General features: G+C 40.5%; 1 protein-coding gene across 2 annotated transcripts in view; it reads right to left on the bottom strand.

Annotated features, from left to right (window-relative positions):
• The window catches only part of LOC120427254 (fibroblast growth factor receptor homolog 1-like), a 41,903-nt gene continuing 26,203 nt past the window's right edge, over window positions 1-15,700 (bottom strand). The window contains exons 3-11 of one of the 2 annotated variants that reach the window (XM_039592112.2): window positions 12,284-12,410; window positions 3,993-5,041; window positions 3,408-3,571; window positions 2,874-3,254; window positions 2,577-2,817; window positions 2,200-2,519; window positions 1,951-2,144; window positions 1,746-1,886; window positions 1-808 (exon numbers count right to left, since the gene is read on the bottom strand). In XM_039592112.2, the coding sequence (XP_039448046.1) occupies window positions 523-808; window positions 1,746-1,886; window positions 1,951-2,144; window positions 2,200-2,519; window positions 2,577-2,817; window positions 2,874-3,254; window positions 3,408-3,571; window positions 3,993-5,041; window positions 12,284-12,410 (2,903 nt within the window). In that variant the 3' untranslated portion in view covers window positions 1-522. Of the gene's footprint in view, window positions 809-1,745; window positions 1,887-1,950; window positions 2,145-2,199; window positions 2,520-2,576; window positions 2,818-2,873; window positions 3,255-3,407; window positions 3,572-3,719; window positions 3,902-3,992; window positions 5,042-12,283; window positions 12,411-15,700 lie in introns of both variants that reach the window. The other variant, XM_039592111.2, reaches the window with a different exon arrangement.

Below are 15,700 nucleotides of genomic sequence, written 5' to 3' on the forward strand. Positions count from 1 at the left end.
GGTAGGAAGGTAGTACAGGCTAGTATTGCAACTCTGACTTATTGACACACACGCTAGAAACATCAAATTATGGTTGCGTTGAGTATTGCTCGAATCGATTCGGTTCGCTTTGGTTTTTTTTTCTCTATACTTTGTTTGTTTGTCGATAAATTCTAACATAACTTAAGCTGCCTTAAAACTCTAAGGTTGATTGCAAGTCTATTTACACTGAATGCGTGATGGCTTAGTTTCTAATATGGACACGTGATTTTGATTTCTCTCTGTTATGGCCGTTGCGTTTTCACGTCATGGATTTCTGCAGCGGGACTTCCTGACTAGTGTCCCCCACTCTCTGGATTTGTTCTTATGCAGCTATATAATACACATCTTTTCAAATAAATACAGTCTTGTGCTTGTTCTTAACAAATAACAACTCTCGTTCATGCAAAGCACTCACACATTCACTCTCTCTTCTAGTCTCTTGTAGTTTGTAGTACAGGGTTAAATTCGCTCTTTGTGATTCGTTGCTTCACCCGCACATTTCTAAAAACTACTCTCGGTGGTGTGATGACTAAAGTGGTGATGGCTGAACGGGTACATCCGCATCCGCTCGGCCTGCCGACCGTCCGGCTCGTCCAGCGCGTCCCCGTCGTCGTCGTCCTCCTCGTCATCGTCGCTGGACGGGGGCGTCTCGAGCAGGGGCAGCCCCAGATCCAGGTACTCCTCGTTCGAGGTGATGCTGACGAGCCGGTCCAGATGCTGGACGATCTCGCTGAAGGTGGGCCGCTCCTCGGGCCGGTAGTGCCAGCACTCGCGCATGAACAGGTAGCTGGAGGAGGGTTAGAGGACCGTTAGAAATGATTTTAGTTTTTATAGAAGAATTACTAAAATTTCAGAATTTAAAAAAAATAAAGTTCAATACTTTTGAAACAAAAAAAAGATAATTTAGAAATTTGAAAATAAAGAAGATTCAAAACTCAGAAATTAAAAATACATGTATGCTTGAATTTCTCAAAATTAGGAAAAATTAGAAATTTATAAATTTTAAAGCAATAAAAAAATAAATAAAGTAAGAAATTCTGAAACTCAAGAATCTAAAAATTCAAAATTCAGAAAATAAAAAAATCAAAAATTGAACAGGCAAAATATAAATTCAGAAACATTCAAATTTAACAATTTAAGAAATTAAGAATTTAAGAATTTAAAAACACAAGAATTTTAAGAATTTAAGAATTTAAGAATTTAAGAATTTAAGAATTTAAGAATTTAAGAATTTAAGATTTTAAGAATTTAAGAATTTAAGAATTTAAGAATTTAAGAATTTAAGAATTTAAGAATTTAAGAATTTAAGAATTTAAGAATTTAAGAATTTAAGAATTTAAGAATTTAAGAATTTAAGAATTTAAGAATTTAAGAATTTAAGAATTTAAGAATTTAAGAATTTAAGAATTTAAGAATTTAAGAATTTAAGAATTTAAGAATTTAAGAATTTAAGAATTTAAGAATTTAAGAATTTAAGAATTTTAGTTTTTTTTTGTTAATTTTTGTTTTTTTTTTCAATTTGTTAAACTTTTATGTTTAGATTTTCTTAAGTTTATTCTTATTTTTGAGGGTTTGAATCCGTATTTTTTTTTATTTTTGCATTTTAAATTTTGAATATTTTATCATTTTAATCTTTTTTTTTTCTCAAGAATCTAAAGCAAAGTCACGTTTCTTTACCGCGTTCTTTCCTAGCTCGGAATTTTGCTTTAAAGTTATAAACTTACATGTCTATCGAGCAGAGCGGCGGCTGCTCCAGTCGCTTTCCCTTCTTGAGATGCTCCAGCAGGTTGTCCCAGGTCGGGATCGACGAGTACGGGTTGCCACCGAGGGTCATAATCTCCCAGAGTAGTACTCCAAACGACCAACTGAATAAGGAGAATTTTGAGTTATTCACGCAATCACGCGATCACCTCGAATCAATATACTCACACATCGCTCTGCGAGTCGTAGAACTTTTCCTCCAGCGACTCGGGCGCCATCCAGCGGATCGGCAGCTTGCCCGTGGTCGTTTTCCGGTAGTACTCCTGGCTGTGAATGTCGCGCGCCAGCCCGAAATCGGCGATCTTCATCACATACCCGTCACTAACCAGCACGTTCCGCGCTGCCAAATCGCGATGAATGCACTGCAAAGATCGTGGTTTAAGATTTTGAGCAATTGCAAGCGCGATCACGACCTACCCTTCGCGACGCCAGATGTTCCATGCCGCGCGCGATCTGATACGCGAACGAGATCAGCTCCTTCTGGGTGAGGATCTTCTTCTCCTTGTCGCCGCCGAAGCCAACGCCGCTGATCAAGTCCTCGTAGTTGGCAGTGCCGAAGCGGTGACCCCGCAGGAAGTCCTTGAGGTTGCCGTGCGGGGCGTACTCCACGATTACGTACAGTGGGCCGTCCTTGCAGCAGCAGCCGAGCAGGTTGATGATGTTGACGTGCTTGCCAATCATCTTCATCACCTCCATCTCGCAGACCAGGTCCTTGACGTCGGCGTCCGTGTGACCCTCTGCAAGAAACTACCATTGTAGACTTGGTCTTATCAATACCAATGAAGACCACCTACCCTTCAACATCTTGACTGCGACCACGGTCGACGCCTGTCCCTTCACCAAACCCTGAGCTTCCGCCATGACGACCTTGCCGAAGGCACCTTCACCCAAGCTCTTCCCGAGCAGCAGCTTGTTCCGTGGGAACTCCCAGTTCAGGTCGATCGGGAACTCGTACTCCGAGATCAGCGCCGGGTCGCAGTTGCCACTCTGAACCAGCGTCGATCGCTGCTTCTCAATGCGCACGATCGGCATTTGCTGTTGAAATAACGATCATTAGACTCGATCACTCCATTGATCGTGCAACATCTTACCATGGCGTCCGTCACCCCGGGGATGCTGTTCTCGACCGGTGGCTGCTTCAGCACGATCACCTTCTTGGTCCACTGGTTGACGTGCTCCATGGCGCGGTGCTTCATCTTTTCGCGCTTCAGCTTCTTGCACACGATCACCACGATGATCGCGAGCACCATAAAGCAGCCCGATAGTACCATGGTCATGACGGTGATCAGCGTCGAGTGGTGGCGCACGGGGTGCGCCGTCGGAATGTCATCCTCGGGCAGTTCGTCCACGACGCGCAGGTAGGCCTTCTCGAGCGAGGAGCCGAGCGTGTTGGCGGCCACGCACGTGTACCAGCCCTCGTCCTCGTGGGTCACGTTGTACAGGGTCAACACCTCCGGGTTGTCGGCGTCGCGCTGTTTGGTTTGGAAAGAGCGAGTTCATTAGAGGCCGTCCGATTTTCTGGTGATCATGCCGGGTTAGTAAGGACCTAGATATTACGGTTGGGGGTTAGTCATATTTGGGCATGCAAAATTACGAGAAGGTTCAAACTACGAAACAACCATCACCTTAATATTTTTACAGTCCTGACAGTTCGCCTTGGACCCCTTGACCCACTGGATGTGCGTGGTCAGATCGCTCAGGACCTCGCACTTGAGCGTCACGTTGCCGCCCACGAGGGCCGTAATGTTCGTGAACGACTTGGTAATAATCGGTTTGTGGTTAACACGATCTGAAAGGAAAACGGAAATCGGTTTCGTTCAATCTAAAGCTAGCAACCATCACCAATTGAAGAAGTACAAGAAGATCCCAACTGAAAACCAACTCCAAGAAGACACAAAAACCACCACCACCGTGAATAAATCCGCAAACACAAGTACCTCTAGCTTAGTCATGTTCTTCGGAATGACCGGGTTCTCCACGTCAACGTTAAACTTGATCCACTCGATGTGCGGCTCGAGATCGGAGATCGTGCGGCACTCGAGCTGGGCCGTCGAGTTGACAAGCACGGTCGTGTTCACCAGGTAGCCCTCCTTTATGTACGGTCTCGCCGGGAAGCGATCTATATACGTGGGCGTAATCAGAAATTTGAAGATCGCTTTCGAACGAACGCTCAACCCTTTTAAACCCTATTCCCATGATCGTCAACTCACCTTTAACCTTCAGCGTCGTCGTAAAGTGGATGCAGCCGTGGACGTTGCATACGTTGCACGTGTACTGGCCGCTGTCCGCCTCGACCAGATCCTCCAGCACGATCGACCACTTGGCGTACTTCACCGAGCCCATGTTCCGCTGGACGGCGGTGTCGTTCTTGGTCCAGGTGATGTTCGGCATCGGGTTACCGGCGGCCGGACACCGCAACCGCACCATATTCCCCGAAGGCTTCGGCATCAGGCTCACCAGCTGATCCGGCTTGGTGAAGAACGGCTTCCCAGGAGGTAGATCGCCCCCGGAACCCCCCACCACCGGTTGATTCTCCGTAGTCTCACTGGTTTCATGCACCGACCCCTTCAACGGACCCCCAACAACCCCCTCGTCTTCCTCATCCTCAACCTCCTCTTCACCAACCTCCTCTTCGTCGTAATCCTCCCCGTTATGATCGTCCACGTAGTCCACCCCAACCGGCTCGTCGCTGTTCGACACCTGCGAGTGCTTCTCCATATTGTTATAGCTGATGATCGGCTCCTCCGAATCCCCCACCAGCACCTCAACCTTCGTCGTACTGTTCACACAAACGTGCCCATTGCACACCCGGCACACATACACCCCATTATCCGCGACCGTCAGCTTATCCATCGAAACGTTCGACCGGTTCCCCGTCTTCGAGTTGAACACCTCCCCGTCCTTGCTCCAGCTGATCCGAAACTTGGGCTCCCCCGCGACCTCACACCGCAACCGATAAAACTCCCCCTCCCGCTTCGTAACCGTGGCCACGTGATCGCGACTTCCGACCACAAACACCGGCAGGTCCTCGGAGAGCTCGTTCTGCTGAAGCGGTGACACCACCACCGCCGCCGACGAAAGGCTCTTCTTCTCCAGGTTGGCAACGTTACCGGAGCCAGAGCCGGGCGAGTCGCTCTGGTAGTGGTCGGCGGCCTCGTGCTGGCTGAACACCGACAGCGTCAGGTTGGACCACTCGGCGTACTCGGAGCCACACGAGTAGTAGCCGGCGTCGGTCTTCTTGATCGAGTTGAACTTGAGGCTGGAAGGAGGGAGAAAGCGTGGATTCGTTAGGTTATTTAAAATAAGCAAATAATTAAGTCTGTCATTTAAGGGACGATTTCCTATCCTAGTGTGTTCCGGATCACCAAAACTTCTTAGTAGCATAAGAAGCGTTAGTTGTGTTGCCTAACGCTTCTTCTTCCCTCGTTAATTTCAGAATTGTGTCGATGTTTGATCATTCATATACTCAAGCTTAACCCAGTTCAACGAATCGTCTTTGCGATTAACTTTAAACAGTAGGGCTGGCCACTTTAACGTTTGTGATATGTTTTATTCTACGTCATTTGTGAAAGGTCCTCTAACGTCGTTTGCGAACATCCCCTAAAACGTCATTCATGACAGCCAGTCATCGGGTCGTACATTCAGTGCTAGAGTGTGAAAGAGTTATTCCGTAAACCAGTCTCTTATTTTGGCTTATCACACCTTCTAAAACATGATGTTTTAATACATTGTCATGGCTACAAATCTAGAGTTTTTTTTTGAAAAGGTCCTATAAGTTAAGTTAATAAATCACAGAAATGGGTGCTGGGCGTTATCAAAAAAGTCCGAGTCCGAGATAGCATCTTGTACTTTTTGGGGATTCGGAATAGGAGTCGAATTGACCTGATATGAGAAGCCGTAGTCGGAATCGGAGTCGCTAAAAAACTCGATGCAAACAACGAAGAAGTAATTTAGTTGTTATGCTGAACTAGCATTACAACTGAATACAGTTAAGTCCATAAATGTTCACTGTAAACTGGATCAACTTCGTGGTCAAAGCATGCTTCGATTTAGTAATGCATTTCACGCTCCCAAATTTCCCTGTGTTCTTCGCCACGTGTCCCTCACATGCACCCATACCTTCTGCAGCAAAGGGCCAACCGGCCACAACAACTGGCCCGCACCACGTAAATCATAAAACAAAGATTCCAAATCGCGTCGGAACGATGCCAGATGCTGGTCCGATTCCCTAATCTTTACATGGCTGGTACACCGGTCATACAGTACGCTTCGCTTGTGTTATTTTTTAGAAGTGAAATTATTAAAAAAATGTTTAACTTCAACGAATGCCCAAATAAACATTTACGTTTTAGTGCCTTCGAATTCGATTGAATTAGAGACAGAACCAACCCGTCCAAACTACCGGGTTGCTCGGACCCGTTAATTACACACGCTGCCACGTTAAATGCCACACCACCGTCGTCGTCGACGATCATGCCAGCAATCTGGCCATTTGCGAAGAATGCACCAGCAAACAAGTAACCATCAATTTGTAATCCATTAAAAGCAATTACAGCGCAGTGAATCTCAGCCTTCTTCGCTTTCAAAACTGACGTACAGCGGCAGCGCGCCGCTTTGTTTACAAAGTCGCCAACTGTCAAACTGCCGTTTAACGGCGGCGGCCATGTTGGAATCCCACGAGTTGAACTTGTAAATCTCAGCTGAGCGGCGGTAATTGTTGGGCTTCGGTTCGAATGGCCGAAAAACCGAAGTAACTACGCCAGCGGCATGCTAATTTATCGTTTCAACATTGTCGTGGAGCCGCAAATGAGCCGCGTCGGATTGTGGTTTTGTTTGGGTCACCCACGAGAAGCTAATTTGATTGTTACATGCGATGATTATGTGGGGTTTTGTTTTCGGTTCAGTTGGACCGGCTACTGTTTGTTAAGGCTAGGTTTTGGTTTCGGAGAGGGACGCGGACGGTCCTCTGATGCTCGTTTAGAGACGTCATCGGAATTCAAAACAACTCCAGAATACTTAAGTGGAACGTAGTTCCGATATTTTGCGGTTAATGTGGTGTGGTGTCGTTGTAGACGTTTTGGTTTTCGGTGGTTTTGTTTTGAGAATATCGTTGATGGAAGTGACGAGTGAGTATTTGTAACATTTCAGGGAGTGGTTTAGGAGTGATTGGAATAACAAGCTTGTGTCAAGCCATTTTTTTTAAGAGTTGTTTGCGGTTCTGATTTTCAATACAGTTCAGACTCGATTATCCGAAGAACTTCGGAATCATGAACAAAAATAGTTGTCATTTAGATAAAAAAAATGCATTTTTTTTAATATTTCACCACCGCCATTTGGCCGCTATCTTGGATTTAAAAGTTTTAAATCACTTTAACGTAGTTTACGGGGTTTAGGGATAGACAATCGAAAATAAGATGTCTGTTAGTGGATTTACTGTTTTAAGCAATAGAAAATATGTCGAGTTTTTTTTTTCAAAGGTCTAATGAACAAAAACTTTCATTTTTTTGCATTTTTGGTTTTTTTTGGAACCACCTTGAGTCTATCCAAAAACACCCAAAAAGCAAAAAAAAAAAAATAATTTAGTTTTTTAGACCATTTTAAAATTAACTCCGGTTATCTAACCATATCGTTTTTTTTTATTTATTTTTATCAAAATTTCTAAGGAAAACATAAAAAAAAACTAGCTTAACAACTGTTCCAGTTGTCACTTTTTTTGGTGTTTTTTAAATCACTTTAGCGTAGTTTAGAGCAACAATCAAAAATGAGACAACAACAAAAATGTTTTTTTTCGTGATTCGATTATCCGAAGTTTTGATTATCTGAAGTGAAATTTTGCCAAGCCCTTCGGATAATCGAGTCTGGACTGTACCTCTTTTTTGTTGTAATTTTACCTCAATTTAGACTGAAAAAATCACATTACACCAGAAAAGTGGTAAAATTACACATTTTCAGAGGTAAAATTACATTTTTTCTGTCTTGTATATGTACCACTTCCTAAATGTAATATTACTTGTTCGGTAACTAAGTGCTCGAGACTGTAGCTTACTTCAAAAGCAAACAAATGTCAAAAACAAAAAACCAAAATTATCGAGGGATCAGTGAATGCAAATATTAATTTAATTTCTTTAAAAAAAATTACAGTCCAGACTCGATTATTCGAAGGCCTTGGCAAAACTACTTCGGATAATCGAATCACGAAAAAACATTTTTCGTTCTCTTATTTTTAATTGTTGAGCTTTAGTATGACCCCTAAACTATTCTAAAGTGATTGAGAATTGTTTAAACCAAGATGGCGGTGATGAAATATTGAAAAAATAATCATTTTTTAATTTAATAGGCAATCAACTATTCAAATTTGACTAAAATTGGGTCGCAGAACTCTAATTTTATGTTAAAAGTAAGATAATAAAAAAAACACGAAAAAAAAATATTTTTTGTTCGTGATTCGATTATCCGAAGTCCCATACAAACCTTCGGATAATCGACTCTGGACTTTAATGAAATTTTAAGTCAAAATTAAAGGAAAGCCCTGATAAGATTTTTGTGTTGCCTATTATTCTTTTCTGTTACGAAAATGTTATGCATCGTTGGTTCTCTCGTAATTTTTCGATTAGACCAGCTATTGAGTATAGTATATCTGGGCAACGTTTTCAGAACAGTTACCGAACAAGGACTGTACTACAGTCCAGACTCGATTATCCGAAGTTCTCAGAAAAATTTTACTTCGGATAATCGAATCATGAAATGTTTGTTTAGTGTTTTTGGTTTGAGTCGTTGAGCTCAAATAGGACCCTAAAAGTTTTCTAAAGAGATTGGAACTTATTAAATTCAAGATGTCGGTGAAGAAATATTGACAACATCTCAAATGGGTCTAAAAGGAGTAGCAGAACTCGAATTTGGTGTTAGAAGATAGAAAATAAAATAAAAACATTTTTTGGCTCATGTTTCGAAGATTGGAAGATTTGAGAAACCTTCGGATAATCGAATCTGGACTGTTTATATTTGCTTCAATCTTAAAAAGTATTGCTGAAGTCTCATCTGTGTATTTTTGACAGCAAAATCCAACCAGATCTGCTCTGCCAAACGGTGGATGAATTTGGAACGCACGTCCGCATATTTAACCGACACTGAACCTGCTTCTCCGTTGTGCGTTTTTGCGCAAAACGGAAGAAAACGAAAAAGTGAGGTTAAGTACATTGCACACGCACGCGTGCTCTCAACTGTCAGAACACGGGTAAGAATTTCACAGCAGCGTGCAATTTCAATACATCCGTGAAATTACTCCCCCACTCACTCTCATGTAGTGAAAAAACAGAGTCGGAAAAGTTGTTGAAGTAGTAAAAATAATTCCGTTAAGTCCATCGGGTACAAACCGTACACTGCGCTAACTAAAAATAAGTAAGGAAAAAAAAGGGTGGCATTACTGCGAGCTGCCATGAAATGTTTACAAATACTAAGTCAACAAAGTAGTCCGAGCGAGCGCGAGGAAAAACCTCGCGAGGAAAACATCTGCCGAATTAAGTGCTTGCTCTCGCGAGCGAGCTGAACGCAAGGCGGAGGTACTCTGTGCGAGGCAATTTCAATAAATTGACACCTTTGTCAAACCAGGTCTTGTCGCGTTTCGCATTCCGTCCTTGGACCAGTTCAATCCACTGTCGTCGAGCTGAGTCAGCTCGATTATGCGCCTCTCTGGCTTTTCCTTTCGATTTTCTCGCAGCAAGCCGTGCTGGTTGCCGTGGAAATCAGTGAGTGATGGAAAAGCAATCAGCCTGCTAGGTTGAACCGAGACGATGTCGAAGTTTATTGGGATGATGAAAAAATAAACAACTGCCGCGGAGGCAACAAATGGCCACGTGCCCTCTCGATAATCTGTTCATCACAACGTACTAACCGAACTAATCCGAGGAACCTTTCGAAGAAGACAAGCGAGAACGGAACTGCTGCTTCAAGAGGTTTCTGAACTTCAAGTAAGGAATGGCTCAATCTAAGCAAGCCAAGCAGATCACGAGCAGAGGGGGAAAATATCCATCCCATAACTATAAAATGGCGATTTATTACTGGGAAAATGTACTATTGCCAGGGGTAACAATTGACCCGGGAGTGAGGAACCCCGATAGGTCGCTCGTTGAGGGAAGCACCCGTTGATGGAAATATTGACACTTTGGTTGAATGTGGCGAAGCCGTTTGAGTTATGGTATGCTTCCGTTGTATTGTTTTGCCATTATATTGTAGGACCTCTTGTTTAATGTTTATTAAACATCGAGTGATATATTGCTCACCGTTGTAAAAAGGGAGATGAGGCGTTTATGCGTTAGTTGTGCAATAAAATTGAATTGATTTCATTGCCCACTTTACATCATGCCATATTCGTTCTAAATGCAGAGGTAAACCACCCTAGTTCTTCGTACAAACTTCTGTAAATTGCTACTCGGATCTTGTATTCAATGTATTTAATTACTCGGATGATTTGAAAAATATGGCCTAAATTGTATATTAAGGAGGTTTTAGACTATGGCAAACAAACTCGCTCTTTTTGACAAAAATTATGGAAATATTCATCAGCGAATGGTAACAGATTGGGTTTCAAAAAAAAGTGTAATATTACATTAGGAACTGTTGAATTCTCATCAGTTTCTGAATAATTTTCTCCATGTTAATTTTTTACACATTTTTTATTTAAAATTACTCAAAAAAGAGCTAACATTCAACCAACCAAATTTTCAACCTTCCAAAATTCTGCATTTTTCTGTGCTGAAACGTCAACCTGCATATAAGGTTGCTAGTTTGGCCAACTGTCAAACACGAAAAAGTGCGAGGTTCAGCACTTCACAAATCAACACTTTTTGAATTTTTAACAAATTCATTGATAATTCGATTGTTTGTTTTGACCTGGGTGTTAAATAGAGAGAATGCGTAACGTGATTTTCGAATGATCCCTCTTTGTTTACATCTTCAAAGTAGGAGGATGTTCAAGCACAAGCATGATTTTTTTCTTACTGGTAAATGAGCTGTTTTATAATCAGTAGTATGTGTTTTATTTTGTCTAGTTTTTAACATTTTTTGCTAGAAAAATTTTCGCGTTTCGATCGGTTCGAAGAGTTTTTGCTTTTTTACGGGTGACGAAGAACTGCGCTGATTCCCTGGCTGATTTTGGAATCCTGCAGCTCTTCCTGGTCCAGCAAAAAAAAAAACATCGCTAATTCTAGCGAAGCTGATCCAACAAGAGAAAAATTTCACTCAACCAGGTATTCAAAAGGATTTTTTCTTAACTTTTTCTTACTCTCGGTAACCTCTTAGCTAGAAGCAACAATTGTTCCAACATGGATTATGAAGTAACACACAGCTGAAAGGAACTCCAAAACTCTGTTATGTATTCCAAAGGAACTTATTCTATATTGATAATTCACCAATAAAACCGAATTGAATTGAATCAAAAGGAATCAAACAATAAGGACAGCTGCTGGATGGATACAACCGCATCGACTTCATAAACAACTTCTATTCATAATTATAAAAAAATGACGATCTCGCCTTTAACTTTCTTATGATTTCTTGACATCAACTCCAGGTCCTCAAAAGCCACACATTTTTCATAGAGTTATCTACGTGCGCATGTATTGCGTGTACGTACACGAAAAAAAGTGAGGTTAAATTTTGTACCAGCCAGCAAAACAAATGGTGTGCTAGTGTGTGTGAGATCGGGCTTAGATAGCTCTATTCTCGCAAAAAAAAACAATTTTTAATGATCGATCACAATACTCTCTACTTTTGACGAACAGTAAATTGGTTCCACTTTGACAGTTCAAAATTGAGGCCGTTTTGCGAACCATTATTCAGCACCCAGGTTTTGACTGCTACACAGAAAAAAAATGGTGGTAATATTCATTAGGGAATGATGACAGATTGTGTGTCAATAAAAAAATGTGTAATATTGCATCGGGAGCATGTAAATTTTCATCAGTTTTTGGTGAACTTTCAACAGGTTCACATCTATATATATAAAAAATTTCGACGGTTTTGTTCGAACGCGAATCAGTTCAATACGGAGCGTCGGATCGAGGTGCTTTTTGTTGCGTTGGGTTCGTATAAGCCCAAGGAAGGTTCTTACGCTAATTAATTGACACTTTGGCCACTCTGGAACCGATTCCGGAGCATCGGAAAGATGTATGGAGAAGGTTACGTAAAATCATATTTTGATCACAGGAGACTGAATAGGCAAAAAATCAAAAAAAAACGTCAACAAACGAAAAAAAGGCAGAACGAAGTTTGTCGGGTAAGGCTTGTTTTTACATATTTTTTAGGTACTATAACTCAAAAAAGAGGTAATATTCAACCAGCCAAATTTTCAACCTTTCAAAATTCAACTTTTTTGTGTAGGAAGTAGGAATTGATGATTAAATCAAATCAAATCAAATTTTGAACAATTTTAGTTTCAATAGAATGCAAGATATATATGTTTTATAGATTAAAATTTTTGTTTGTAAAACAAGCTTAAACTTACGATTTCGCTCGCCGGTTGTCGGTCGTGATGGGGTTTCCATTCTTGAACCACGATGGTGCATCAAAGTTGCATTTGATCAGCAGCTTCGAATGCAGGGGAACCGTTTCCTTCACGAGTCGTTTGTGTCCTAAAATAAAGTAAAAAAAAAATGGATTAGACACCTAAAATTTTGAAAAAGCACCGTGCGTTTCCATCAAACTTGTGAACGTGATCAAACATTGTTTAATTAGTTTATCTTTAAAGCGAAGGGTACATCACACCTCATCACACTAATCCACTGTTTACAGTGGTTACTCATTTGTTTGACACAGAATTGGCAAGGTTCGTCGAACCGGGATTAAATCAATTTTCCTAGGAAATATGACTCATAACAGATTGTCGGAATTTACTCCGGAAACTCGGTTCAACTAGAGCTTCTGTTGATCTAAATATGACAGAGCAAACGAACGAGATCTCACCCAGTTTGATTTGTTCGTTGGGAATCCCCCTTCTTCTAAACTGTTAATCCGAGAGGTTATGTCCTATTACATTGTAGAGATTTGGTTCAAATTTGTTTCCGTTGAACTTCACCAAACAACACTCAAAACAATCCCATTTCGCTAGCATATCACTATCGGACCCCTGACAGAGTGTGTCAGAAGAAACACATGTGGCCCCTGTCACCTCCAACAAAACCATCGAAGGAAAAAAAAGAGACAGATCTGAAATTGTACGCCTTTTGTTTCGAGACCTCGCGAGGGTTTTGGTTTCCGAAAAACATCGCTCACGAAAAATTGGGGGAAGAGTTTTTCCCGAGACAGTCTCAGTGGACCATAGAAACTCGAAGAGGGGTTCCGGATTTTGACGTAGCCTCTCTAAGGGAACACCAAAGCGAAACCGAAAACCCTTAAAATATGAGAAAAAGTGCAGCGATGCAGATATTAAATCTACCACGAACATTTTATTGCCCAGAAAAAAGTCAACCTAATGAAGTTCATAAAATTATCATTTGATACACTGCGGCAACCTTCTTTAAACTAATCTTTTTCGGCTGTCCCGTCCATCAAAGAGACACACACACAGCCTACTCTGATGACTGTTTTGACAGATGTCGGGTGCAAATTTGATGGATGCAGAAGGACGGTACGGTACCGCAGCCGAGCCGGGTTCGTACATTTGGATTAAATTTTCCGGAATAAGCGCTCTTATAGGGCATAGAGGGAATTGTTTTTGGATTTAATGAAATATTACGCATCGCGAAACATTGCAATGTGCAGTGGCAGTGTTGCGGGGATCATCAGCAGACGTCATGTTTCGTGGCGGGACAGCCGGTCACGATGGGGACAGGCTGAACCTTAAGCTTGCGTACACGTTCGATGCACCTTGCTGGGTGTGATTTTTTAGGGTAAGTGGTTGGTTGTGTTGAACATTCTGATTTGGTTTTTGTAAAAACTTAGAAAGATAAATGTTTTTTAATATGTCATTTGATTTTTGTTCAAGAACTGGAATTTGACTAATTGACACACACAAAACAAGTTACGCAACATAATCATTTTTGAAAATATTTTAGTTGACAATAATCTTAAAAGCTATGGCACAAGACAATCTATTTGTCAGTGTTGCCGGTAAAAAAGAATTTCAGAAAAAAGAAAAAGTAACTTAAATCATACATGTAATTTTTTTCAAGTTCAAAGCTTTTTCTTTCTTGCTTTTAACCTTACTGCCCAAGTTCGCATAAATGTCCCATATGCAACAAATAGCAAGCTGAGAAAAACGCATTTGAAGTTTGTCCCACACATAAGGTTACGTGTTAAGTTTTCGAAAAAACTGGATTTCCTCCTGATTTCTAGAACAAAGTACTGGATGTTGTAGGCTTTTCTGAAAGAGCACACGATTTTGAACCAAACTGCATAAATAACTCAAAAACGATGCAAATGCATATGGGACATTTATGCGATCAGGGGCAGCTTAGCAGTTTAATAAGTCTTTTGATTTTTTTTCCTTGCAACTAGATAATTTACCAATAATTTGAATTGCAGTTGAAATTGGAAATATTCTTTTATGGACAGAATAAACATTTTTTAAGGGATTGTTTTTTTTTATTATTTTTGTCAAAAAGTTGGAAACAAATTTTGGATGTTTTTATCGTGACGTACTTTATGGATGAAGCCAAACTGAAATCTTTTTTTAGACTAAAATTTCTATTTCTTTTCCAAAAATCTTTTTTTTTTCAAAAAACAAAATTTGTTGTCCATGCTGCTCTATTTCTCAAAATTAACTTTGAAAAATATTTGCAACGGCCTTAACTAAGTTTATAAGCTTTTAAACAAAATACATGTAAATTTTAGGTAAAATTGTTAAAAAGTCGGAATTTTGGCAGAAATTTGCTAAAACTAGTTTTGTTTATAAAATTATCGATTTATATTGCAAAAAAAACGAAACTATTGGCACTACGCCCCCCGGGGCATGGCCTTCCTCTAACGTGGGATTTCTGCTCCAGCGCCTCTGACGAGACAGGAGAAACCGGGACCGACGTTTTACTTCACCATACGATAGAAGCTCAGTGGATAAGGCGGGAATCGAACCCGCGTCTCATAGCATCATCGGGATCGGCAGCCGAAGCCGATTTATATTGCATTTTATACGAATCACAAGTTTTAACATTCATATGAAATTTGTTCAACTGAAATTGCCTATAAATTTCGAGATTTTATGTTAATTGTGTTTCAAAAACACATATTATTTATTATTTACAAATGGGACAAATCGGGACACAATGTTTGAAGGCTCAAAAACGTCAAAAATCTTAAAAAGTCTATAACTTAGGCAAAATTCAATTTAATTTCAAAATTTAAAATGTATCAGAAAGGGCTTATAAAATGCAACAAAATGCAGGGTAGAGCATCCAAATTGGTTTAATCTAAAGGGAGATATTGGCATTTTAGTGAAAAAATAGCATAATTTTCAAACTCAAATAAAAAAGTGTTCCATCCAGATATCAACTCGGTTCGACCTGCAGCTTGTAGGGGACATCTGGGACTACCATCTGAGACTAAGAACGCTTTGGGTAAGGCTGTTTAACATATAAAATAGACACTTTTACTTTAAGTGAATTTTTTGGTTGTAAATTTTTGCTCGGGGACCCCTTAGCTCTAATTTTCTGGTGATAATTTTATCATATTCGTGTTTCTGAGACAATTTCACAATAGAAACATGCATATAAATATTTATTTTGATCCATTTTAACCCTTTAAAAAATAAAAGTTAAAAAAAATCTTCGATTCACATTAATTGAAAATCAAGCTCGTTTCCAAGGATACTGATGACACCAGAAAAAAGAAGCTTCCTAATTTTTTTTAACTTTCATTTTTTTGAGCCTTCAAACATTGTATCCCGATTTGCCCCACTTCCCGTTGACCTAGAGTGCTCATATTTTGG

Source organism: Culex pipiens, chromosome 1, assembly GCF_016801865.2.
Source record: "Culex pipiens pallens isolate TS chromosome 1, TS_CPP_V2, whole genome shotgun sequence".
NCBI lineage: Eukaryota > Metazoa > Arthropoda > Insecta > Diptera > Culicidae > Culex > Culex pipiens.